The sequence below is a fragment of the Canis aureus genome, chromosome 21 (genome assembly GCF_053574225.1).
Source record: "Canis aureus isolate CA01 chromosome 21, VMU_Caureus_v.1.0, whole genome shotgun sequence".
Lineage (NCBI taxonomy): Eukaryota > Metazoa > Chordata > Mammalia > Carnivora > Canidae > Canis > Canis aureus.
The window spans coordinates 44,490,013-44,517,962 of NC_135631.1; the positions used below are offsets into that span (position 1 = coordinate 44,490,013).

A 27,950-nucleotide genomic window follows, 5' to 3' on the forward strand; every position below is an offset into this window, starting at 1 on the left:
GACATTTAATTGTTTTTATTGTGCCTATTATGTAAGACAGTACAAGCTTTAGGTAGCAAAGATGGCAGGTTCTGGATGTGTAAATAGGCTTCCAGGCAGTTATCCAGTTAAAGAGCCCTGGGGGATGTGACTAGAAGCTATATGCTGGCTGTACTCAGAGGCATGGGTACTGGGTAGAGGGAGGAACCGGTGGACATTAAGGAGAGAGCAGTGCTGATGCCTCTGTGAATGGCCCCCGGCCCCACCACTGAGTCATGGCAGAATTTGTTCTTGGTGCAGAGTGGAAGTTTCTGTTTGCCCAGGGGTTTGTAAACCTGTTCTGCAATAATGACACAATTGAAGAAGACACATGTGAACTGAAATAACCCAAAACTCTGGTTTTGGCAAGCCCAGTTAGATCCTCAGCAAACACTTTTAGCGACAAAAGCCAATGGACCTTTGGTGCCACCATGTGTTAGGAACTCTTCCCATTGCCACAGGGCGCTGGTCTCCTAAACAGACAGAAGGCGGTGATGATGGAGTACATCAGGCTCTTGAGGAAGAGGAGGAGGTAGGTGTAGTAGGCAGAGGTGGTCTTTAGCTGTAGCTGTAGTATGTCTAAAAGAAGTCATTTATTAGTATCTTCTGTTCTTTTGAAAGATGAAGGCTTATTAATGAGAGACAGGTCACATTATACATTTCTGATCTAGGTTGAAGGGACACCCCAACAACAAAACAACCTGATAGTAAACTATCCACCACCACCATCACCACCAAGACAACTCAGAATCTAGCTTGTATATCAAGTCAAACAACAACCTCCAGGAAATTCACCTGCAATATTACAAAGTATTACAAAGTAAGATTAGGTCTTGGATGAATGAGTCAACCTGAAGAAAGCACTGGTGGTAAGTAACTTTTACTATTTCTTCACCATGTCTCTAAGTAATAATAGCTAATATGGACCACTAATGCCAAACATTTAATCTGAGAGCTTTGTGTGCAAAGATTTAATATGTTACTTAATTTTTCAGTAACCCAGGAGATTATTTTCATTCCATTTCACAAATAAGTTGAGGACAGAGAAGCAACTTCCCTGATGTCATACGACTACTGAGTCCCACAAGCCAGATTTTATCCCAGCAACGTAATATCCAAGAACACATTTACCTATTCTGTAATTCTGAACATCCACGTGCAATAAATACCCCGACAATAAACAGTTAAGCATAAATATAAAGATGAATTGCTGATTTAGAAGCATTTTAGCCATTACACATCATGCATTAATGAGATTTGTAACAAGGGGACAATCTTTGGAAATTTGGTTGTACTCACAGTGGAGTAGGTGGGAGATTTTAGTAAAGAGGGCACTTGTTGCAATGAGCGCCAACTAATGTATGGAAGTGTTGAATCACTATATTGTACACCAGAAACTAATATTACACTGTATGTTAACTAATTGCAATTTAAATAACTTAAAAAATAATAAGGTGGAAGAAAGGGGTTAATTGAAATTCTCTGCAACTTTAAGAGATCAAACTCATTCCCTTGTCTTTCCTGAATACCTTAATTATAGCTATGATGTAATAGGATAATTGTCTTTAATATCCTCTGAGATTTTGAAAAAATATTTGATATGAAGAAATAATTAATGACAAGGATGGTGGACCAGACTGGCTACTCAATGAACTACAAGGCCAAGTCTGTTCCTGTGGAAATTTCTTCTACATGCTTTATCTTCAGGGCGAAGGAACTCCAGAATCATTAATCCTTGGTGTGGAAAGCTAATTCAAGTTGTACTGTATTCATAACTTCTTGCCCTTGGCTAGGTAATATGTTAGCTAAGTTCTAGGAGCCCCTTGGGATGGGACATGGAAGGCATATGAGCAGGGTCTGATGAGAGCCAATGATATACCCCATGATAGACATTCCACATATGTGACATTATGTCTTTAGTAGCTGAGTGAAACGTTGTTCTTGTTATCCCTGCTTGGCTCAGGAAATGTAACTACTGTACCTGCATTCTTGCAACTAATAATTGAAGAACTGGGATTAATGCCTAGTCTGTGGCACTGGAAGCCCTGCACTCACACTGATTCCCCATGTGTGCACCTGTCTCAGGGCCTTGGCTTTGGGATTTCTTGGTCTATGATGACATCACAGAGGAAGAATAGAAAACTGAGTAAGTGGGGCAGCCCCGGTGGTCCAGTGGTTAGCGCTGCCTTTGGCCTAGGGCGTGATCCTGGAGACCCGGGATCTAGTCCCACGTCAGGTTCCCTGCATGGAGCCTACTTCTCCCTCTGCCTGTGCCTCTGCCTCTCTCTCTCTCTGTGTGTGTCTCATGATTAAATAAATAAAATCTTAAAAAAAAAAAAAGAAAACTGAGTAAGTGTGTGAATTGTTGATTCAGACAGTCTGGGTTGAAGCCCCAGATCTCACTGTGTGGTGTGGTGCAGGGATTGAATTCTTTTTAGCTCATTGCCTCATTTGTAAAATGGGAATAAAATACTTCCAGTGAGTATTAAGAAAATTAAACAAAATGCACTCACAGTGCAGCACAACACCTTCTGTACAAGAACCTCTTAATGTCAGTTCATATAATTAACTACCAGCAAGAAGAAAGACTTAAAAAAAAACTTGATACCATGTTTTCCTCAGTCAGTAGAAAAAAAGGCCACAGAAATTCCTTCATTGTTGAAAGAATTCAGAGCACATCACTGCACCCCTAATTCATAGTCTTCTCATACCCAACCCAGTATTTACTGTGTGAACATGACTCCTGAGAAATGACGGATTGACTTCAAATATCACTCAGTCTATTTTGCAAGAGCCAGCCATTCTGAGGTTTCTCACTGAAGCCAGGGGAGTTCAAAGGGTGATTTGGTCAAGGAGGAAAAGATGCTATAACATAACATAAAGGCAAACATGGACAAAAACTTACCATCATCAGTTTTTGTAGAATTAATAGCAGTGAGCTCTAAAACAAATGAGAGCAAATATTATTCAAATGTTTATAATCATTATTTGACATGTGTCTATGTTGTGGATAGAAATATAACCGAGGGATCCCTGGGTGGCGCAGCGGTTTGGCGCCTGCCTTTGGCCCAGGGCGCGATCCTGGAGACCCGGGATCGAATCCCACGTCGGGCTCCCGGTGCATGGAGCCTGCTTCTCCCTCTGCCTGTGTCTCTGCCTCTCTCTCTCTCTCTGTGTGTGACTATCATAAATAAAATAATAAAAAAAAATTAAAAAAAAAAAAGAAATATAACCGAGAGGAGAGTCATTACAAACATGAGTCCCACAATTCCAGAAATGCTTGATTTGATTCTGTGTAATTCAGTAGGTCAACTCATACGTTGTATTTTGGCGCTTGAAGATGTTGAAATTCATGAATGATGTGGTTTTTTCCCTCTTTTCTCACAACTAGAGGGTAATGTCTAAGACTATCTTGTTTTCCGTCTATGCTCATAGCTCCCAGCCCAGTGCTTGCTGCACTATAGGTGTTCTATAAATATTTGTGAATGGAAAAATAACCAGAAACAGTGGCTTCTGTGCAGTTGTCAGCACCCACTGTTGACATGAAGGGTTGTTATAAAATGAATTCAAATGAATTTGCCCAAGCCTAGAATTCGCAGTAAAATCTTACACGTTTGAAGAAGTTTGGTTGTTTGATTTAGGTAAATTTCTGTCTAAGTTAAAGAGGAAAGCCTTACCTTTCCAAATCGTGTATGCCCCATTATTCCCAACTCCCAAATGATCTTCTGAAGTGGGGATGCTGTTTGCGGACATGACAATAAAGCTAATGAAAGCCAATTCCTATTGGGTGATTATTACTGTGCTAGGCACCTACGTGCATTATCTCATCTGATCCCCCAGGGACAACGATATGAGACAAATTTGGAAAACTCCATGTTAGACTTGAGGAAATAAGTTTTAGTGAGTAATTAACTAGCCATGAGACATACCAGTAACTGGCAGAGCCAGCATTCAGAGGTCACTTGTCGGGGTTTAGATGAGCTAGAGCATGTGGAAAGTACTTTGTAAAATAATCTATAGAAATCAAGCATACTTCACCATTGTGGACTCCAGGCATCATCTCTTCCCGATATCATAATGAGTCTTAGCAAATGACCTTTTCCTTGCAGAAGCTCAGCATTTCAGTGTACTTCTTTCCAGGGACAGAAGATAGACCGAGTAATAAATATAGGTTTCTGAATATATAAAACCTGAGGTGAGAGTTGCATTTCTCTATAGTGTAAAAAAAAAATGCCCAACATACATGCAAAGACAAAATTCCTTTGACCATCGGATGTAGGAAGAGAAAGTTACAAGGTGTTTTGGTTTATTTTTTTTCTGCTGGATATGCTCTTGTCCACACAAAGACATGGTTCTGGTGTGCAAATTGATGCACTCCACAAGCCTTATTTTGGTGTGTTCTTAAAAAAATGGGTTTGAGGTGTAGGCTTTAGGGTACACCTAGGGTACCCTAGGGTAAGTCCTCGAAATAAAATATCTATATAATTATGTTTAGATGTTAAAATATCAAGAACTGACTTTAAAGTGTCTTAAAGTCCCTTTCTTTTCCATACAATGGCTTTACCCATTAAAAGAGAAATAAAAATATCTCTCCACCATGCAATGATTGATGTAGGGTTAACAATTTGATTAGGGTTAACAATTTTTCAAATTAAAATCTGTGAGTGTACCCTAGATTCGCTTTCTCCATCAAACTTGGTTGAAAATTTGGACCAGATAGTTTTATCTGTTCAAAATCACTTTGTGGATTTGTACTTACACATTCTATATATTTTCAGCTTTCACAAAACCAAAAAGAACAAACAAAAAACTTACAAGCAACAGCATTAGAAATTTGATGATGAAAGGCATTAATAGAAATGCCCTCATTAGCTTTGTTTCTAGGAGAAGACTTCGGGAGACATTCCTTTCAGAAATTAATTCTCATGTGAAACACATCATGAATAAGAATTTCTCCCTTTTCTGTAATCATCACCATGGAACTTATTATAGTATATTTTTACTTTGATTACTATAAAAGTTAATACCTAAAGAACTTCAGCCCAGTGATTAAACTTGTGCTTCGCTCATTTGCCTTCTCTCTGTTTCTTAGCTATAGAAATAAAAAATTAGGGCTGTTTGTAAAATCGGTTCAGTTATTTTAGGCAAAGATAAACATAAATGCAATAAACATGAATAAATACACCCATGTCATGCTTTCAAAATCAAGCATTTTCACTGACATGTTTGCATTTCCTCTTCATCACATGCCAGGACAAAGCAAAGATAAGTGTTTCATCCTAATTTGATCATTGGAAAAACCAAGGATTCAAGAAGATATAGATTACCTTCAGGAATTCTGAGTGGCATGCTGCAAAAGTCTTTGCACGTCTTGTTATGTGCGTGTTCCCCACTGCTTCCCAAGGGCTTGTGAAACACAGGGAAAAGTGCAAACTGGTTCCTTCTTATGGGTCCTCTGAGGCCTTGATCTGTGATGTTCATACTCATGACTTGACTTCTCAGCCCAGCGAGTTACTGGACCACAGCTGGGCCAGTCACATTCAGCCTTCTGCCCACACTGTCTAAATATGTCCATACTCTGCACCAATGAGCTTAATTTGGGACACCATACCTGAATCATGAGTGACCCTGAGTGATTAGGAAAAGTATGTTCTCTCTACTGTAGTGATCCTCCTTGGGAGAGTGGTTCATCCTGCATCCCTTCCAGACCTGGCACATGCTAGTATTACAGTAAATTTTTGCTGAGCAACATTTATCAAAGTTAAGAAATATGTTCATTGTGTAGAATGAAAAATGTATTTACACATCAGCCTCACCCAAACTTTATTTGCCAAATTTTGCTTTATGGTGGTATATAAAATTCAAATCTAAAAACCACAGGGCCGTACTAAACCCTCAGCACCCAAATTATTCTATTTTTTGTTGAGTTGGGATCTGGTTCCGTCAAATGAATAGCATTTTGCCACCAACTCATCATTGACAGGTTATACCTGAGGTAGACCAGATTGAAGTAAGAGGGGCTTTGACTTCTGAGTAGAACATTCCTGAAAGATGTGTGATTGTTTTTATGTCTTGATCAAGTAAGATTATCAAAAACAGACTCTCTTCTTGAGCATTTATGTTGTGCAAAGTTGCGAGATGCTTTCATGTGCATTGTTTCATTTAATCCCTACAATGAACCTAAAAAAAAAAATCACTGTACCCTTCATATTTTGAATGAAAAACTGAGGCAACAAAGGGTAAGTGAATTTGTCTTTTTCCTTTTTCTTTTTTAATGTTCCAAAACCATGAATATTTCAATCCATGGGGGGAAAAGCAGCACATTTATGCTATCATTAACAGTTTAGAAAGATTTCTATTTGCTTCTTTTCATTAATATTTCACAGAAAAGCTGGAGTATTTCCTTCAAAAAAAGAGCACTGCAAGATTATATTTCTATTTCTATATCACATACCTTTCTTCATTGAACGATAAAGAATCTCCTTATTAATCCCTTCTTTATTATTCTCGTGTGTGATGATACATTGTTGTTCTTCAGCCATTGACTTTTTTGCCACGGTCAGCCAGCTGAATTTCATGAATGTGTCATTAGTCTTCACGGTGCCTCCCTGCTGGGATTTCAGAATCATTTGGCCATTCTTCTCTTTCCAATGTATCTTGATAACTTCAGGGAAAAAATTCTCAACAAGACAAAGATATGTTCCAGTCTTATGGAGTTTTATTTCAGCAATTGAAGGGAAAAAAATTGTGGGCTTGGGGGAAATGTCTGTATCAAGGCTTCTATCTGTGAAGGAAAATGGAATATCAATTAATAACATTATTAGAGAAAAACAGACATTGTGTACTTTAGAACCACTTAGCACAGAGTGAAATGAAGGAAACTTGCCATTGAATTAGTGCTTATTATAGTCTTCCATCCACAATGAGTTATGAGGTATTGATTGTTCTTATTTTCAGTGGGAAAATAGGTACCAGAAATCATATAACTTGCCTCAAGTCACAGCTATTAAGTGGCAGAGTCTAGATTAATATATGAGATTTTATTAAACAGTACACACTCCTTTTTATATGGGAATCTACTTCCATGTGTACTTGACAATCTATCAAGTTGATCTTTAAATCTTCAGATATGAATCCCATACGCACTTCTGAAGTATGGAGGTCTCCTACTTGATTGTTCTGATTGTAAGACTGAGATGTCTTACATCTGAACAACTCCAGGGTTTTGAGTAGGACAATGTTTATAACTGCCTCCCAATTATTTACAATGTCTTGAATTTGGAAGCTAAGGGGCAGTATTTCCAAGACTGCTATGAAAAAATATTATTTTCAAAAATGCCTTTATATTAACTTTATCAAATAACGCACTTATCAGAATCTTGTTTTGCTTTGGAAAATGTTTACCAAAAGCACATTTTATTTTGGAATATCATTTGTAGTTTAAGTATAACTAAGAAGACATAATTTATTTTGACTTCTAGAATTCCCCTCAAAGTTGAATGTGCCCTAAAAAGCTGCCAAACAGTTTTAGAATGCCACAATATACTGTGATTTCACCAGCTGAATAAAGTACACATAAAACTGGTATAGTGTTAAAAGTTATGATTCCAGAGTTTCTTGCAGATAAAATGTCAAAATATATATCAAGATATCATAGTTTTAAAGGTCATGTCACTTGAATGTTGGTATGTTACTTAATTATACATTTACTGTTAATTTAATGGTTGAAATTACAAATGTTAGAACTCTCTTAAAATTGATTTCCACAGCTCTTTCTAGTGTTTTTATTATCTTCTCTTTGGACTAGTTTAATAATTCAATTTCTTAAGAAAAAGGGAATTGGATTTCTCATTTGATAAAGGAAAGGGAAAAAATTTTTAGGGGGGGGGCTCTTAATACTCTATTTTTTGAGGGACTGGATAATGCAAGAGAATTTATACCTGGGTGGCAAAGCTCCTGATTTTTATACTAAATCAGCAGGGAAACAGTGAGTTCTTATTCATGGTTTAAGTAGATTTAGGTCATAACATGCTTATTTTAAGTTTATACATCTTGGGATCCCTGGGTGGCGCAGCGGTTTAGCGCCTGCCTTTGACCCAGGGCGCGATCCTGGAGACCCGGGATCGAATCCCACGTCGGGCTCCCGGTGCATGGAGCCTGCTTCTCCCTCTGCCTGTGTCTCTGCCTCTCTCTCTCTCTCTCTCTCTCTGTGTGACTATCATAAATAAAAAAAAAAAAAAAGAAGGAGTTCACTGAATTAGAACTTCTTTGTAAAAATAAAATAAAATAAAATAAAGTTTATACATCTTGCTTTGAGAAATAGTATTTTATTAATTATAATAGTAAGGCACTGTACAATCTCCAACCATATGCTTTGCTTGTAATTTAAAAAGCATGTTAAATAAAGATCAATTTTTCAATTGTACATGGTAGTTACATAATTTTAGCCTCTAGTCAATATATTAAGGAATCTAATTTTCATCTTAGAAATTTTGTTTTTTATAGGAATACTTCTGATTTGTTACACTTAAGAAATTGAAAATCAAATGATGAACTTGAAAGGTTTCAGGATAATAGTACACGTTTTAACGCCCTGTGACTTTTCCTTAGCTATAGTCTTGATGTTTTATTCTTTTGGATAAAATTAATCTTGAACTTCCACAATTTTGTCAGTAGAATGGTTGACTGAGCCATTCCACTGTTTAACTTGTTTAATTTGATTGCTAGAACATACATTGATTAGGCAGTCAGGTGGAAAAAAGAGGTCCAGAAACTTGCTTTTCAGTTTATGAATTCATATGTGCCTATCATCACAACCACTAAGGAAAGAAAGATATATTTATTTCATTTTTTCAATGTTTCAATTTTCATCTTTGTGAAAATTCTTGAAAATTTTATTTGAGTAGACCTAGTATGCTAGAAACATCCCTGTGATATATTTTCCCTCATTCAGGCAAAATTTCATCTCTAAGGCTAGTGAAGAATGAACAAATATAGTAGATTGAGTTTAGGGGGAAAACTTAGCTTATAACATCCTTGAATATGTTTACACAGTTAAATGTTTTGATACTTGTTATTAATCATCCTCTGACTAAATGAAAGTTTAGCATTTTTTTGTTCATTCTTTTTCATTGGTTATTTTTGAAGTCAAATAAATAGGACGTTCAAACCTCTTTACAAAACTTTCTTTTCTTAAAGATCTTATTTATTCATGAGACACACACAGAGAAGGGCAGAGACATAGGCAGAGGGAGAAGCAGGTTCCCGGTGGGGATCCTGATGCAGGACTCGATCCCAGGACTCCAGGATCACGCCCTAAGCCAAAGACAGACTGCTCAACCACTGAGCCACCCAGGCATCCCTCTCTAGCAAACTTTCAACACAGAAATCCCAAATGGCCCTAACATCTCCATCCCTTAGGGACCCCCAGTTAGCTCCTTGTTAAAGTCTTCTATGCTAGATCAAACAGCAACTACCCTTCCCCCCAAGGACTAGGACAGAGTCCTTTACCTCCCCAAGGATCCTGCTGCTATATGTGACCAAATTGGGAACAATCCTAGAATTCTGAGCCAGAACCAGCACCTAGCCAGCAGCCCCTGCCTCATCTGCCTCGCCTCCCTATCTTATACTGAGGAATATAAAGAAATTTACCTGTAACCCTGAGCTTTGTGCCACAACCAAATGCTTTGATTTTGCTCTAGCCATACTAATCTTGCCTGAAAAGCTTTTATAAAAATCTCTCTTTGTGCCTCTTTTAAAATTGCGCTTATATTTTTTCAATATTACATAAATATATAAAAATGGACCCTGCTAACATTAAGCAAAGATGAAACTCAAGAAAAATCACGTTAGAAATGAACATAGTCAAGAATTGATGAAATAACCCCTCTCTGCCTGGGCAGCTTGGGTCTGTCTTTCTTATCTGACTCACACAAATTGGAGAGTATGATTTCACTTTTTCTCATCATTTTCTTGGCCCTTAGAAATCTCTTTCCTAAAGGTTTTCTTGTATGATATAACTCCTTTACTTGAGATATACAGCTATGATTTCTTTTATTTTCAAAGAGGAACAAAGAATATTTAGTAAATATTCAATATTTTTACAGGTATTTTTTTTCTTTCTACAAATTGAGGGGTGGGTATCTTGTTTGACTGTAAAGCAAGCTATTTCCAGAATCCAATCCCCACTAACTGGAGACCAAATGAGTTGTTACAGGGTCTGACATCTTAATGATAATCTCTTAACCTATTTATTCCTGAAAGATCGCCTCTTTGAACTCAATATTATCTTAACAGTTTCTAGGGTATTGATTTACAGTTATGAACTGCTCATCAGAGGATACTATTGGATACTATTTGGTTTGGTCTTTCTGCAGCTGTCCCAGAATAAGTGGAAAGTCAGCTCTAAGTTATGCAATTTAGTCATGCATGTTGTATACTAGCTCCAGTTCTTCTGCTAGCTTCAATATTTCCAGCAAATTGGGGAGGTGGAGCAAGATGGACAGCCTGAAGGAAAAATCTACGTTTAATTGGGGTTCCAGAGGGCGCCGGAAGGGACAGAGGCCCAGAAAGTGTATTTGAACAAATCATAGCTGAGAACTTCCATAACTTGAGAAGGGAAACAGGTATTCAGATCCAGGAGATAGAGAGATTCCCCCCTAAAATCAATAAAAACCACTCAACACCTTGACATTTAATAGTGAAACTTGCAAATTCCAAAGATAAAGAGAAGATCCTTAAAGCAATAAGAGACAAGAAATCCCTAACTTTCATGGGGAGAAATATTAGTGTAACAGCAGACCTCTCCACAGAGACCTGGCAGGCCAGAAAGGACTGGCAGGATATATTCAGGGTCCTAAATGAGAAGAACATGCAGCCAAGAATACTTTATCCAGGAAGGCTCTCATTCAGAATAGAAGGAGAGATAAAGAGCTTCCAAGATAGGCAGAAAATGAAAGAATATGTGACCACCAAACCAGCTCTGCAAGAAATATTAAGGGGGATCTGTAAAAGAAAGAGGAAGTCCAAGGAAACAATCCACAAAAACAGGACTGAATAGGTATCATGATGACACTAAATTCATATCTTACAATAGTAACTCTGAATGTGAATAGGCTTAATGACCCCATCAACAGGCTCAGGGTTTCAGACTGGATAAAAAAGCAGGACCCATCTATTTGCTGTCTACAAGAGACTCATTTTAGACAGAAGGACACCTACAGCCTGAAAATAAAAGGTTGGAGAACCATCTACCATTCAAATGGTCCTCAAAAGAAAGCAGGGGTAGCCATCCTTATATCAGATAAATTAGTTTATCCCCAAGACTGTAGTGAGAGATGAAGAGGGACACTATATCATACTTAAAGGATCTATCCAACAAGAGGATCTGAATGTGCAAGCTGCCAAGTATATCAATAAATTAATAACCAAAGTTAAGACATACTTAGATAATAATACACTTATACTTGGTAACTTCAATCTAGCGCTTTCTACACTCGATAGGTCTTCTAAGCACAACATCTCCAAAGAAATGAGAGCTTTAAATGATACACTGGACCAGATGGAGTTCACAGATATCTACAGAACTTTACATCCAAACACAACTGAATACACATTCTTCTCAAGTGCACATGAACTTCCTCCAGAATAGACGACATACTGGGTCACAAATCAGGTCTGAACCATACCATAAGATTGGGATCGTCCCCTGCATATTTTCAGACCATAATGCTTTGAAACTAGAACTAAATCACAAGAAGAAGTTTGGAAGGATTTCAAACACGTGGAGGTTAAGGACCATCCTGCTAAAAGATGAGAGGGTCAACCAGGAAATTAGGAAAGAGTTAAAAAGATACATGGAAACTAATGAGAATGAAGATACAACCGTTCAAAATCTTTGGGATGCAGCAAAAGCAGTCCTGAGGGGGAAATACATCACAATACAAGCATCCATCCAAAAACTGGAAAGAACTCAAATACAAAAGCTAACCTTACACCTAAAGGAGCTAGAGAAAAAACAGCAAATAGATCCTACACCCAGCAGAAGAAGAGAATTAATGAAGATTCGAGCAGAACTCAATGAAAAAGAGACCAGAAGAACTGTGGAACAGATGAACAAAACCAGGAGTTGGTTCTTTGAAAGAATTAATAAGATAGATAAACCATTAGCCAGCCTTATTAAAAAGAAGAGAGAGAAGACTCAAATTAATAAAATCATGAATGAGAAAGGAGAGATCACCACCAATACCAAGGAAATACAAACGATTTTAAAAACTTATTATGAGCAGCTATACGCCAATAAATTAGGCAATCTAGAAGAAATGGACACATTTCTGGAAAACCACAAACTACCAAAACTGGAAGAGGAAGAAATAGAAAACCTGAACAGGCCGATAACCAGGGAGGAAATTGAAGCAGTCATCAAAAACCTCCCAAGACACAAAAGTCCAGGGCCAGATGGCTTCCCTAGGGAATTCTATCAAACGTTTAAAGAAGAAACCATACCTATTCTACTAAAGCTGTTCAGAGAGATAGAAAGAGATGGAGTACTTCCAAACTCATTCTATGAGGCCAGCATCACCTTAATTCCAAAACCAGACAAAGACCCCACCAAAAAGGAGAATTATAGACCAATATCCCTGATGAACATGGATGCAAAAATTCTCAATATTTCCAGAAAATTTGTTGCCAATACAGAAAGAAGATTGAATGCACTAATGTCAAAAGGACTTGTACTTTTATAGAAATACCCAAAAAATCACACTGCGAGAATTTAATAAATGTGTATTCGGCATGACTTACCTGATCTTGTGTGAGGGAGAGAGGTATTTTAATGCCATGATTAGAAGCTGAATCATTGTTTTCCACATGAGTAGTAATACAAATTATGAGCTATTACTAATTAAGCATTCATGTAAAGAGTCTATTTAAAAGGTCAAGCTACAAAAGAGTACATATCAGAATATAAAATTACAGCTTAATGTTTCAAATACCACATAATAGTCTAAACCATGCTATTTGGCATGGACGAGTCTCTGTTGGATCCCATTCTTTGCCATAGTAACAAGCCATGTGACGTTAGGCAAATAACTGAACTTCTCCAAGCCTGTTTGCTCATCAGTGAATTTGGAATAAGAGTATCTTCCATATAGGGCTGTTGAGGAATGAGAAAATGCACTAAGACCTGTTCCTCAAAAAATCTTGGCTGCTATTATGATTCTCCTTAGTGGGATGGTTTCAGGCCATTTTATCAAATTCTTCCACTAAACAAAATATATGGATTTTATTTTTTTAGATTTTATTTATTCATGAGAGACAGAGAGAGAGAGAGAGAGAGAGAAAGAGAGAGAGAGAGAGAGAGAGAGGGAGAGGAAGAGACACAGGCAGAGGGAGAAGCAGGCTCCATGCAGGGAGACTGATGTGGATTCGATCCTGGGACTCCAGGATCACTCCTTGAGCCAAAGGCAGACGCTTAATCACTGAGCCACCCAGGCGTCCCAATATATGGATTTTATAAGCAACTGGTATTACATAAATTAAGAAAACAGAAGAGCTCATGAATCCAAGATGTTCTGTGTCTCTCACACCCACCAGCCAAAACAACATAGGACTCAATGAAGCCACAATCTAGAATAATTGCCCTTTAGACTAGAGGCTTTTTGAGTGTTGAGACTGTGTCTTCTTCACCCTTTTATCTCCAGCATCCAGCAGAGAAACTGTCTTTAATAAATGTTTGCTGAAACAATAAATGAACAAATGAAAGTGTAAAACCATGCAGACAGACTCTTTTTATGGACTCTTTGGAGCTGAAGTGGTTTACTGAGCTCACAAATTTCATTAAACTGGACCATCTTTAGGTAATATCCCAAGACTAGCAGTAGCACAAATTTTGACCAGTGTCAGCCTCCCCCTAGCTAGAGTAATAAATGGGATTATTAATGTTCTATAGTCATTTACTGTAAGAGTTAAATTTTTTACACTGCTGTTAAAGACATCAAAAGTAATCACTTAGATTTTGCATGTTATTAGAGAAACATGTTATCATTAAGAAAGGAACACTATTAATACTAGAGGTACTTCATCAAAGTGTTTCTCACTTAAGAGACCAATTAGAAGAAAAGCATCTTGAACGAATAGCACACACAACCGATTTGTAGGCACGGTCCTAAAAATGATTTTAACTTCAAGCCTGAGTCTATTTTTGAGTGCATGCATATATTTTCTAAAAGTAGAATTTTAATCTGCTTACATGTAGAAAAGTAAATAAACCATTTGAAAAGTAGTTGTGTTTCCATGTAGAGGGACCCGTAGCTGCAAAATTACTGTCCATGTGCTGAGGTGATTCTACATTATTTTTTCTAAAAAACAGCTATCAGGTTTTCATTCACAAGGTCAAAACAGAGCAAAGTTACTTACCTGGAGGAGTTACTATGACCTTAGTTCCTTGTCCAAATATCTTGATCCAGACTGAGTTATCACAGTGGTTAGAGCTTCTACAAAAATGTCAGCCTTCTCTTGAGGTTTGTGGCATGACCAACAGTAAAACCTTTTACTGGCAATTTGATCTTCTGGATTCTCTTGGAAGTCCTTGAATATAGGCTTCATAGCATCTGATATCTTGTAAGTTTTCCTCACATTAATTGACAACAGTGTCTGTTTTCCAATGAGGCAGTAATCACAGAAACAATAGGAAACAGAAACAATAAAAGCAAAAGAAAAAAAAAGAAAGAGAGATTGGGAGTAACTGGTCAACCAACTACTTATATTAATTACTAAGAAAAGTAGTCTGTGAATTAAGAGGGTTTGATTTCCAGGTGTTCAATTGTGTGCAGCTGCTCAAAGATTGCATCAAAGGAAAAGCCCTTTTGTTCTCACAAACACCAGATCTGCTCCGTTAGTAATTTGGGATTGTATTTCTGAAGGAGGAAACTCTTCAGTAACCAAAAATGCAAACATGCCAACAGAAATATACTTGAGAAATGTGAACGATGTTTTCTATTTTTTAATCAGGTACTTGTACATCTTACCAACATGATTCTTTACCACAGAACATAAAGACTCCTAACTCTGGGAAACGAACTAGGGATGGTGGAAGGGGAGGAGGGCGGGGGCTGGGGGTGAGTGGGTGATGGGCACTGAGGGGGGCACTTGACGGGATGAGCACTGGGTGTTATTCTGTATGTTGGCAAACTGAACACCAATAAAAAATAAATTTATTATTTAAAAAATGATTCTTTACCACATAATGCAAAATGCGGGAATAATCTGTGTAATGACATTATTTTTCCTAGAATAAGAGGAAATTTGTGGAAGTCTATCCTCTTTGAAATAATAGATTCTTATTTAAAGCAAAATTTGAAAAAAATTCCAGTTCTCTGATACATTGAAAGAAGCAGCCCCTTGAGAGCTATTCTATGATCTTTAGCAAATTATGTGTAGCTGTACTTCTGTGGTCAACTAGCTTTGGACAAGGCATTTGCCATCCCTGGGTTCTCACATCTCACATTTGTTGTGTGGCCATTGAGCTATGTATGTCCAAAGAGCCCTTCCTATTCTGAGTTTATGAAACTTTGATTAAGAGTAGGAAAGGTGGGAACCCTGGGTGGTGCAGTGGTTTGGCGCCTGCCTTTGGCCCAGGGCACGATCCTGGAGACCCGGGATCGAATCCCACGTCGGGCTCCCGGTGCATGGAGCCTGCTTCTCCCTCTGCCTGTGTCTCTGCCTCTCTCTCTCTCTCTCTCTCTGTGTGTGTGACTATCATAAAAAAAAAAGAGTAGGAAAGGTCTGCTGTGGTTGAACAAGTGAGGATGTAGTTGAGTGTTAGTAAAAGAGAAGGTTTTCTTACAGGTCCCTTCTGACTTTGTGACATTGTGAGATCTCAGCAGGCACAATAGCAGGTGACTTAATTGGACTTGAGGACATTATTGATTATCAAGCAAAAGACTCTGCTGTCTCTCTCTTTTTTTTATAAATTTATTTTTTATTGGTGTTAAATTTGCCAACATATAGAATAACACCCAGTGCTCATCCCATCAAGTGCCCCCTTCAGTGCCCATCACCCAGTCACCCCCACCCCCCGCCCATCTCCCTTTCCACTACCCCTAGTTCATTTCCCAGAGTTAGGAGTCTCTCATGTTCTGTCTCCCTTTCTGATATTTCCCACTCATTTTTTCTCCTTTCCCCTTTATTCCCTTTCACTATTTTTTATATTCCCCAAATGAATGAGACCATATAATGTTTGTCCTTCTACGATTGACTTATTTCACTCATCATAATACCCTCCAGTTCCATCCACATCGAAGCAAATGTCTATTGTTTCTCTTATCTGTGTCCAAGCCAGAATTGGGCTTGTTTTACAGATAATATTGGTTGAACCATATAGGATTCATTTCAGGGGCTCCCCTTCTTTTTGTTAATGCCATGCATAATAGGCTGCTCCAGGGAAACCCCAGACAGTTTGCAACCTATGTGGGCCATTCCCTCATATCTTTAGTTAAAGGAGACTTGATCCTTAGATATTCTTATTTTGCTATCTGTATCTGAAAAGCAAAGGAGAGAAATCAGAGCCATTTGAACAAGTTGACAGTGGACATAAAAACAGTGAAGAGACAAGAAAGGGGTTTACTCAATCTACAAACCCAAGCTGAAGACACATGTGCATCCATAGGGTTGGCATTGCCAATGACTACTCAGAATTTTCTCCAAGATGGGTATACATCAGGACTGGGGAGGCAGTGACACCCCTTGTTCTCCAGAAGCAAGGATGGGGGAGGAAGGTTTGCTTTAGGACTAAGGAAAGATCTCATTATGATCTGTTTCAGTGTCATTTTATTATGTTCCTGGTATAAAGAACTATCAGATCCCACTAGACCTCACCAAAACACCTATGTCGTAAGAATTCATTATTATCTCCTCCTTGGTAATAACATTCTTGCGTTGTCCTTTAGGTTTTGCTTCAAACACACCTATCTTTGAGCACCTTTTCTTTTTTTTTTTAAATTTATTTTTTTATTGGTGATCAATTTACTAACATACAGAATAAGACCCAGTGCCCGTCACCCATTCACTCCCACCCCCCGCCCTCCTCCCCTTCTACCACCCCTAGTTCGTTTCCCAGAGTTAGCAGTCTTTACGTTCTGTCTCCCTTTCTGATATTTCCCACACATTTCTTCTCCCTTCCCTTATTTTCCCTTTCACTATTATTTATATTCCCCAAATGAATGAGAACATATAATGTTTGTCCTTCTCCGACTTTTCATTCTAAGTGATAGTATAGGTAGCTCTATGCCTATCATGAGAACTGGAAGAAATGTCTTATTACTGTATGATAACAAATGAGATAATAATCTCACATTAGGCAGAAGTGTAATGTGCAATAATTAAAAGTGTAATAATGTTATTAAAATCTAATTACTGTATAATAACAAATGAGATAATAATCATACAACTTTATACATATAGATCTGTAGTTTGTAGAAAGTTCATACAGTTTGGTGAATATTAAAATTACTGTAATTATTGCTTCAGATGTTTCTATATTCTAATGTGAATGAAGAAAAATCTTGGAGCAAAAATATCCTCTGGTTTATTATTCTCAACTCTTTTACTATTCACAAGTTTTAGCTTTTCAAAATAAAGCAAACTTTACTGTTGTTTGGAGGATAATGTAAGATGTGACTTTTCAAGAGTCCCTGAGCTCCTGTGTTAGCTGAGATGGCTCAGTGAAGCATTTTAGTAGTAATGGGAAAGGACACAGTGATGTGTTGACCCTGTGCCAGAACTGTCCTGTATGGAACCTCCCGTAGTCCCCAGAAACCCTATGAGAAAGATTTAGTAACTTTCCTGGATGGTGCTGTGAGTTAAGTGGCTGAGTAGGAATTTGAAATTCAGATTTCTTTCTTTCTTTCTTTCTTTCTTTCTTTCTTTCTTTCTTTCTTTCTTTCATTAGCACACCATTTTACACCTTGAGTTTGGCTTCTTTCCCAATAAACTCCTCATAAATGGAGAAGTAAAAAAATCAAGACACTAACAAAAGCCAGCCTAGGACCCAGAGAGGTAGGGATAGATGATAAAGTGTTCTTATCAATAGAAATGTCACAGGCTGGATCTGAAAGTCCTACCTCAAGCTTTGCTGAGGACACAAATGTAGGAGAAAGCCCTGTTTAGAGAGTGAGCAGGTCCCTCTGGGAGGTAGAAAGGAGCATGTAAATGTTTAGAGGGGTGTGGAGTTGTGGAAGGGTTTTTGTTCAGTGGAAGTGGAGCATTTCCATATGGTGCATCCCAGCAGGCACAGTAATACAGCCCAGCATCTGCCTCATTAACTCGGTGTATCCTGAGACTTGCTGGCAAATCCCTCTGTAGTTTCCTGGCTTCGTATCATCTTTCCTCACTAACACTTTGTTCATGGACCACATTTCCATTTGAGGAAATATATACAGAGTTTGTTGTAGAGGCTGGTATGACTTCTGTAGGTACCAATACAGTATATATATACTGTATTGGTACCTACAGAAGTGTGTATATATATATATATATATATATATATATATATATATATACTTCTTAAAGGCACCTGTTTTTATTCAGCATTCTAAAAGTTCTGTGTTTCCTTGTTTCTTGGTAATAGATGGTATGAGCTGTGTTATTAAAGTGTTTCCATTTGTATGTGAGAGAAAAACAAAAGCAATGATCAGTGAAATTTTGACATTTGTTAAAATAGTACACATTTGTTCTCTATTAAGGAAAAGCTTGGGATCTGAGATTCACATTTTCTTCCTGAAGAATTCAAGGTCATGACAAAATTTGTCAGCTTAGTTTGAATGACCAGGTGGGATTTCTGCTGACACTTACTCTTTGTGGTCACATTGTTGAACAGCCCTCCTCTGCTCCACCCCCAGCACACATTTCTGACGTGCATGTCTTCTATTAAGCCCTATTCGGGGGAAGGGAAGATGGTGGAGGTATAGGGGACCCTTGATTTGTCTGCTCCCTGGAATTCAGTTGGATAAGCATCAAATCATTCTGAACACCTGTGAACTCAACCTGAGAGCCAAGAAAGCAATAGCCGCAATTCTACAAATAGAAAAGCGACCACTTTGTGTAAGGTAGGAGGTGTGGAGAAGGGAATCTGGGAGGATATATTGGAAGAGAGACCATGTGGGGACAGAACCTCTGGCAGCCAGCACTGGTAAGTGATAGAGCACCAGGGTATGAAATCAGAACTTTTAGAAGTCCGGCTTTGGTGAGATACACCCTGGCTTGACAGGTGCTCAGGTAGCAAAGGGGGCCAAATCCTAGGTGGGAGAGTGTGTCTCAGGATCCTCCGGGTCACAGAAAGAATACGAGTGTCTACAGCAGAGTTCCCAGACATTAGAGCAGGGAAACCTGCTGCAATCAGTGAGCCCAGGAGTGGGCTCTCAGCTTGGGATAGCCAGAAACCAGAAACAGCAGCATAGTTGGGCATCTGCTCTCTGAGCAGGGGCCCAGCAAGCAACACAACAGGCAAGATCCCCTCCCCCTTCTCATCTGGGAGGAGTGGCATTAGTGGGAGCTGCAGGAGCCTGCAGGGTTTGGAGACTTGAAATGGGATTGCGTGCTTGAGATAGAAATGCTTGTCACAGGCTGGGTGAGTGCAGAGTGCTGAACGGGACTAGCGAGACAGTAGTGATTCACTGCTTTTCCCTGAGAGCACAATGAGGAGGAGGGGCAGGTGTGAGTTCCCAGCTCTGGGGCTGGAGATCTGGTGCACAACCAACGTCATTTTGATTTCCATATCCCAAAGTGGTGTGGAAAGGCTTCCGGGAACACAAGCCACAAAGAGCAATCTGGAGCTGCTTACACTGAGCCTGGCCCCACCTGGCAAGGGGGTGGTGCAAATCCCTTTGGGGTAAAGACACCTGATAATCAGTGCAACAGGCCCCTCCCCCAGAAGATTAGCAAGAACATCTGGCTATTGCCAAGTTTACCCATCATACAGAGCAGTAAAACTCCACTGCTAGGGGAAAATAGTATATTGAATTCATGTTTTTTTCCCCTCAGGATTCTTTAGTCTTTCAGTTCAAAATCTTTTATCCTTTTCAACTAATTTCTTTCTTTCTTTTTTATTTTTTAAAAGATTTTATTTATTTATTCATGAGAGACACAGAGGAGAGAGGCAGAGACACAGGCAGAGGAAGAAGCAGGCTCCATGCAGGGAGCCCGACATGGGACTCGACCCTGGGTCTCCAGGATAACGCCCGCTGGGCTGAAGGCAGGCGCTAAACCATCGAGCCACCCAGGGATCCCCTAATTTCTTTTTTTTTAAAGATTTTATTTATTTATACATGAGAAAGAGAGAGACAGAGACAGAGACACAGGCACAGGGAGAAGCAAGCTCCATGCAGGGAGCTGGATGTGGGACTCAATCCTGGGACTCCAGGATCATGCCCTGAGCAGAAGGCAGATGCTTAACTACTAAGCCACACAGGTGTCCCTTCAACTAATTTCTTATTTTATCAACTCTTTTATTAAATCGATTTTAGGGGATATATATATATATATATATATATATATATATACACACATATATATATATATATATAAATTTTTTCTTTCTTTACAATTTTGGGACCTAATCTCTTCTAACAATCAGACAAAAATACACCCATGATCTAGTGTATTCCTTTGTTCTATTCATCTGTTTGATTATATTCTCTTTTTTCCCCTTTTTCTTCTTTTTTTTTCTTTTTTGGTTTCTGATCTCTTCTGATTTGTTTAGGGTATATTTTTGGGGGGCTTGTTGCCATTTTTGTTCTATTACTCATCTATTCTTCTCTTGACAGAATGACAAGATGGAAAAGTCACCCCAAAAAGGAGAACAAGAGACAGCACTAACTGCCAGGGACTTAATCATAATGGATAAAAGTAGATGTTGGAGCTAGATTTCAGAATAAGAATTATAAAGATAATAGCTGGGCTTCAAAAAAGCATAGAGGACACTAGAGAACCCCTTTATAGAGAAATAAAGGAACTAAAATCTAAACAGGTCAAAATAAAAGGGTATTACTGAGATGCAATGAGAAATGGAGGGTCTAACTGCTATGATAAATGAGGCAGAAGAGTCAGTGATATGGAAGACAAAATGATGGAGAATAAAGAAGCCGAGGAAAAGAGAAATAAACAACTGGTGGATCATGAGGGGAGAATTTGAGAGATAAGTGATACTATAAAGTGAAACAATATTAGAATAATTGGGGTCCCAGAGGAAGAGGAATGGAGTGAGTCAAAAGTATATTTGAGAAAATCATAGCTGAGAACTTCCCTAATCTGGGGAAGGAAACAGGCATTCAAGTCCAGGAAACACAGAGAATTTCCTTCAAAATTAACAAAAACAGGTCAACACCTTACATGTAATAATGAACTTTGCAAATTTCAGAGATAAAAAGAAAATCCTGAAAGTGGTTTGGGACAAAAGGTCCTTAGCAGAAACATTAGACTGGCAGCAGACCTATCCACAGAGAGCTGGCAGGTCAGAAAGGACTGGCATGATATATTCAGGGTGCTAAATGAGAAAAATAAGCAGTCAAGAAGACTTTATCCAGCAAGGGTATTATTCATAAAGAACTTCTAGGACAAACAGAAGCTAAAAGAATTTGTGATCACCAAACCAGCCCTGCAAGAAATATGAAAGGAGATCCCTTAAGTGAAGAGGGTGCCCAAAACTAACAGACCAGAAAGAAACAGAGACAATATACAGAAACAGTGACTTTACAGGTAATGCAATGGCACTGAATTCATAGTAACTATTCATTCAATAGTTACTCTGAATGTAAATGGGCAAAATGCTCCAATCGAAAGACACAGGGCATCAGATTGGATAAAAAAGCAAGACACATTGATATGCTATCTACAAGAGACTCATTTTAGACCCAAAGACATCTCCAGATTGGAGATGAGGGAGTGGAGAACCATTTATAATGCTAATTGACCTCAAAAGAAAGCTGGGGTAGCAATTCTCATAACAGACAAGTTAGATTTTAAACCAAAGACTTTAATAAGAGATGATGAGGGACACTATATCATACTTAAAGGGTCTATACAAGAAGAAGATTTAACATTTATATATATTTATATTCCAAACTTGGGAGCAGCCAATTATGTAAACCCATTATTAACAAAGCTAAATAAACACACTAATAATAATACAATAATAGTAGGGGACTTTAACACCTCACTCACAGCAATGGACAGATTATTTAACCAGAAGATTAATAAGGAATCAAAGGCTTTGAATGACACTCTGGGCCAGAAGGATTTAACAGATATATTCATAGAATTCCATCCTAAAGCAACAGAATATGCATTCTTCTCAAGTCACATGGAACATTTTCCAGAATAGATCACATACTGGGTCATAAATTAGGTCTCAACCAGTACCAAAAAATTGGGATTATTCCCTGCATATTTTCAGACTATAGTGCTTTCATAATTGAACTCAACCACAAGAGGAAATGTAGAAGGAACACAAATACATGGAGGTTAAAGAGCATCCTACTAAGAAATGAATGGGTCAACCAGGGAAAGAAGAATTTTAAAAATTCATGGAAGCAAATGAAAATGAAAACACAACCATTCGAAACCTTTGGGATGCCACAAAGGCAGTCTTAAGAAGGAAGTATATAGCAATACAAGCCTTTCTCAAGAAACAAGAAAAGTCTCAAATATACAACCTAACCTTACACCTAAAGGAGTTGGAGAAAGAACAGCAAATTAAGCCTAAAGTAAGCAGGAGAAGATAAGTAATAAAGATTAGAGCAGAAATCAATGAAAAATAAACCAAAAGAACAGTAGGACAGACAAATGAAACTAGGAGCTGATTCTTTGAAAGAATTAATAAGATGGATAAAGCACTGGCCATACTTACCAAAATGAAAATGGAAAGGACCCAAATTAAAAAAATCATGAATGAAAGAGGAGAAATCACAACCAACACTAAAGAAACACAATTATAAGAACATATTATGAGGAACTATATGCTAACAAATTAGGCAATCTGGAAGAAATTGATGCATTCCTAAAGATTTACAAATCAAAACTGAAACAGGAAGAAATGGAAAACGTGAACAGACCTATAACCAGCAGGGAAATTGAAACAGTGTTCAAAAATCTCCCAGCAAGAGTCCAGGGCTGGGTGGCTTCCCAGGGGAATTCTATCAAACATTTAAAAAAGAATTAATACCTATTCTTTTGAAGCTGCTTCAAAAAAATAGAGTGGAAGGAACTTACAAACTCTTTCTATGAAGCCAGGATTACCTTGATCCCCAAACCAGAGAAAGACCCTACCCAAAAGGAGAATTACAGATGGATATCCCTGATGAACATGGATGCAAAAATTATCTCCATGGTACTAGTCAATAGGATCCTACAGTACATTAAAAGGATTATGCATCATGACCAAGTGGGATTTATTCCTGGGTTGCAAGAGGGGCTCAACATCCACATATCAATCAATGTGATACACTACATTAATAAAAGAAAGTAATGAACCATATGATCCCCTCAACAGATACAGAAAAATCATTTGACAAAGTAGAGCACTGTTAATTGATTAAAATTCTCTCCAGTATAGGGATAGAGAGAACATACCTCAATATCACATAAGCTATATACAAAAAGTCCACAGGAAACATCATTCTCAATGGGAAAAACCGAGAGCTTTTCCCTCAAGGTCAGAAACATGACAAGGAAGTCCACTCTCGGGATCCCTGGGTGGCGCAGCGGTTTGGCGCCTGCCTTTGGCCCAGGGCGCGATCCTGGAGACCCGGGATTGAATCCCACATTGGGCTCCCGGTGCATGGAGCCTGCTTCTCCCTCTGCCTATGTCTCTGCCTCTCTCTCTCTCTCTCTCTCTCTGTGTGTGTGACTATCATAAATAAATAAAAATTAAAAAAAAAGGATGTCCACTCTCATCACTGTTGTTCAACATAGTACTAGAAGTCCTAGCCTCAGCAATCAGACAACAAAAAGAAATAAAAGGCATCCAAATTGGCAAAGAAGTCAAACTCTCACATCTTTGCAGATGATGTGATACTCTATGTGGAAAACCCAAAAGTCTCCACCTTGAAATTGCTAGAACTCATACAGGAATTCAGCAAAGTGGCAGGATATAAAATCAGTGCACAGAAATCAGTGGAATTTTTGTATACTAATGCTGAGATAAAATAAAGAGAAATGAAGGAACTCTCCCATTTACAACTGCACCAAAAGTATAAGATACCTAGGAATAAATCTAACCAAATGGGCAAAGGATCTGTACTCTAAAAACTACAGAATGCTCATAAAAGAAATTGAGGAAGCCACAAAGAAATGGAAAAACATTCTATACTCTTGAGTTGGAAGAACAAATATTGTTAAATGTCTATGCTCCCCATAGCAATCTATACATTCAATTCAATCCCCACCATCAACATTTTTTACAGAGCTGGAACAAATAATCCTAAAATATGCATAGAATCAGAAAAGACCCCAGATATCCAAAGGGGTCTTGAAAAAGAAAACCAAAGCTACTGGTATCACAATTCATGACATTAAGCTCTATTATAAAGCTGTCATAATCAAGACAGTGTGATACTAGCACAAAAAAACAGACACATAGATCAATGGAACAGGATATAGAACCCAGAAATGGACCCTTAACTCTATGGACAATTAATCTTTGACAAAGTGGGAAAGAATATCCAGGAAAAAAGACAGTCTCTTCAACAAATGATGTTGGGAAAATTGGACAGCCACATGCAGAAGAATGAAACTGGACCATTTTCTTATACCATATATAAAATAAAATGAATGAAGGACCTAAATGTGAGACAGGAGTCCATCAAAATCCTACAGTAGAACACAGGCAACAGCCTCTATGACCTCATCCAGAGCAGCTTCTGCTAGATATGTCTCCAAAGGCAAGGGAGACAAAGGCAAAAATGAACTTTTGGGACATCATCAAGATAAAATCTTTTGCACAGCAAAGGAAACAGTCAACAAAACCAAAAGACAGCCTGCAGAATGGGGGAAGATATTGGCAAATATTTTATCAGATAAAGGGGTAGTGCCCCAAATCTATAAAGATCTTGTCAAACTCAACACCCAAAGAACAAATAATCCAGTTAAGAAATAGGCAGAAGACAAGAACAGACATTTCTCCAAGGAAGACATACAAATGGCCCACAGATTACGAAAAATGCTCAACATCACTTGGCATCAGAGAAGTATAAATCAATACCACAATGAGGTACCATCTAATACCAGTCAGAATGAATATTATTATCAGAATGGAAATATTATTCAGGCATCAAATAATTAAATCTTGCTGTTTGCAACTATGTATATGGAACTCAGGGGTATTAAGCTAAACGAAATCAGTCAATCAGAGAAAGACAATTATGATCTCACTCGTATGTGGAATTTAAGAAATAAAACAGAGGGGATGCCTGGTGGCTCAGTGGTTGAGCATCTGCCTTCAGCTCAGGGCATGATCTCATGGTCCTGGGATTGAGTCCTACATCAGGCTCCCTGCATGGAGCCTGCTTCTCCCTCTGCCTATGTCTCTGCCTGCCTCTCTGTGTCTCTCATGAATAAATAAATAAAATCTTAAAAAAAAAGAAATAAAACAGACGAGCATAGGAGAAGGGAGGGAAAAAATAAAAGAATATGAAATCAGAGAGGGAGACAAACCAGAAGAGACTCTTAACCGTAGAAAACAAACTGAGAATTCTGGAGGGGAGGGCGATGGGGGATGCGGTAACTTGGCAATAGGCATTACAGAGAGCATGTGATGTAATGAGCACTGGGTGTTAAATACAACTGATGAATCACTGAGCTCTACCTCTGAAACTAATAATGCACTATATGTTAATTAACTGAATTTAAATAAAAATTTTAAAAATTTAAAAAATAGCCTTGCTTTGATTATTCTTGACTCTGCAGTCATGTGTCCCTATAGAGGGACATAGACTCAGCCTATGACATCCAATTCCACAGTTGAACTCAGGGCCTCCATATGTCTGTGTTCTTGTGAGGAGAGAAGCACCTGCTGTTGTGACATCCACAGTCTACCTGTGCTAGTAGCTTCATGGGCAGGGGTCTCATGTCACCCTGCCTACGCTGACAAAATGAGATCAAAAGTAGGAGCCTTGGTGAATCCTCTGCCATGGAAAAACACAGATCCTGGTGGAATGTCAGGGATCACCTAGTGTTACAGGAAGTCGCCTGCTGTTTTCTTCAGAACTGTGTCATAGGAGGGGACTCAGGGTTCAGTGTCTCAACAGTCCTGGTCAGATGATCACAACTCATGTGGCTCCTACTTGGAATGAACAATGGTATAAAACAGGGGACCCCTCACTCACAGCCCAAGAATGTGTTTGACAGCGGGAGCATGTGTGTGCAGATGGACGTTTTCCTTCCATTAGCTGTGGCCTATTGGAAGTGAGCAAAGTTGGCTGTGGTTTAACTGTCCTTATTTCATCTTTCAAACCCCGGGGCCACCTCTTGCACAGCCTCAACTAGCAGGGGCCGGTTTGACCTCAAGCATTTTCCACGAATCAACCGCATTTGATAGAGCGCATAGATAAAACAAGCCTGAGAAAATAAAGCTCCATCACCACACCAGTGGTCTCCTGCCACTCACACTGTCTCCTGCACCACCACCCTCTTCCTCTCTCTGCACATCCCAATCCAGGGCAGCCCAGATCCAGTTGGGGAAGGAAGGTACTGAGGAGTCGGAAGCCACAGGAGACACTGCCTAGGAGCCCCAGCAGGGATATCAGCCCACTCAGCTTTCCATCATTTGCTGGTTTCCTCTCTGTGCCTCTGTGCTTTCCACATGCTGAAACAGTTCCAGAGCTCTAAGTAAAGTCCCAGTGATTTGTCCCAAAGAAGCTGATAAAATTCTTAAGAATCAATAAGTAGATCGAAATTAAATTTCCTCTTCCTTGCATCCAGTGGGTATTACGTTGTTTCCACATAGGAACCTCTATTTGGTTTCCAACAGAATCTGTTTTCACAGAAACTGAAGCTGATTGTAAATAAAAAAATCTTTCCCAATTTTAAATGAGACATTGTTTTATTCTAATATGTAAAAATTTTTACTTCAAAAATATTCATTAGAAAAGGAGACAAACAAACCATCATTTATTTCTTCCCTCACCAACCAGGCATTGAACATTTTGTTTTATACTCATGTTTGTAGAAATATACACACACATATAAATGAATGTCATACTTGTTAGTGTTATTACTCCTGGAAATCATGGTCTAAGGACTGGACAAATATTGCATATAAAAAAGAAATAGAAATGGACTCAATGTATCAAAAGATGATTATCCTCATCAGAGACAAGCAAACTAAGACCATGATGAGATGCTATTTTTTCACCTGTCAGATTAACAAAATCGTGATGTTTTACAGCACTGTCCTGACATCATCATCTTGGAAGTGCACAACAGCGCTATCTCTATCAGGGTAAGCTGCAATACCTACCAACATGACCGGTAACCACGTCCAAAGTGACATAAAACAATGTAATTTCAGTATATTTTATGACGGTAAAAGATTGGAAGTAATCCATTGGCCTATCACAAGGAACTGATCTTATAAAGTATCTTATAAAGTATATAGTGACCAATGCAATACTGTGAAGCCACCTAAGTGTTCCTTTGTATTGACATAAAAAGAGCACAAGGATGTATAAGTGAGAAGTGCACAATAATGTATGTCTTTACTCTTGTGTGTTAGACAATTATATCTATATGCATTTATTCATTTTTATATCTATAATTCATATTTGCCTAAGTAAAAACCGGAAGGATGGGTGAGAAATAAAAGTGTAACCTATAAGTTGAGGGCAGGCAGAGACAGTGGTTGAAGTAAGATTTTGTAGTTCAATTTTTAGGGTGTTTAAATT

The 27,950-nt window shown here is 38.5% G+C and overlaps 1 gene segment (V, D, J or C); it reads right to left on the bottom strand.

The window, feature by feature from the left end:
- Positions 1 to 27,532, bottom strand: LOC144292073 (T-cell receptor gamma chain C region C10.5-like). The segment is given in 5 exon segments: positions 1 to 597; positions 2,924 to 2,959; positions 6,473 to 6,802; positions 14,434 to 14,510; positions 27,453 to 27,532. Coding segments are annotated over 5 exon segments (666 nt in total).
- Positions 27,533 to 27,950: the final 418 nt, after the last annotated feature.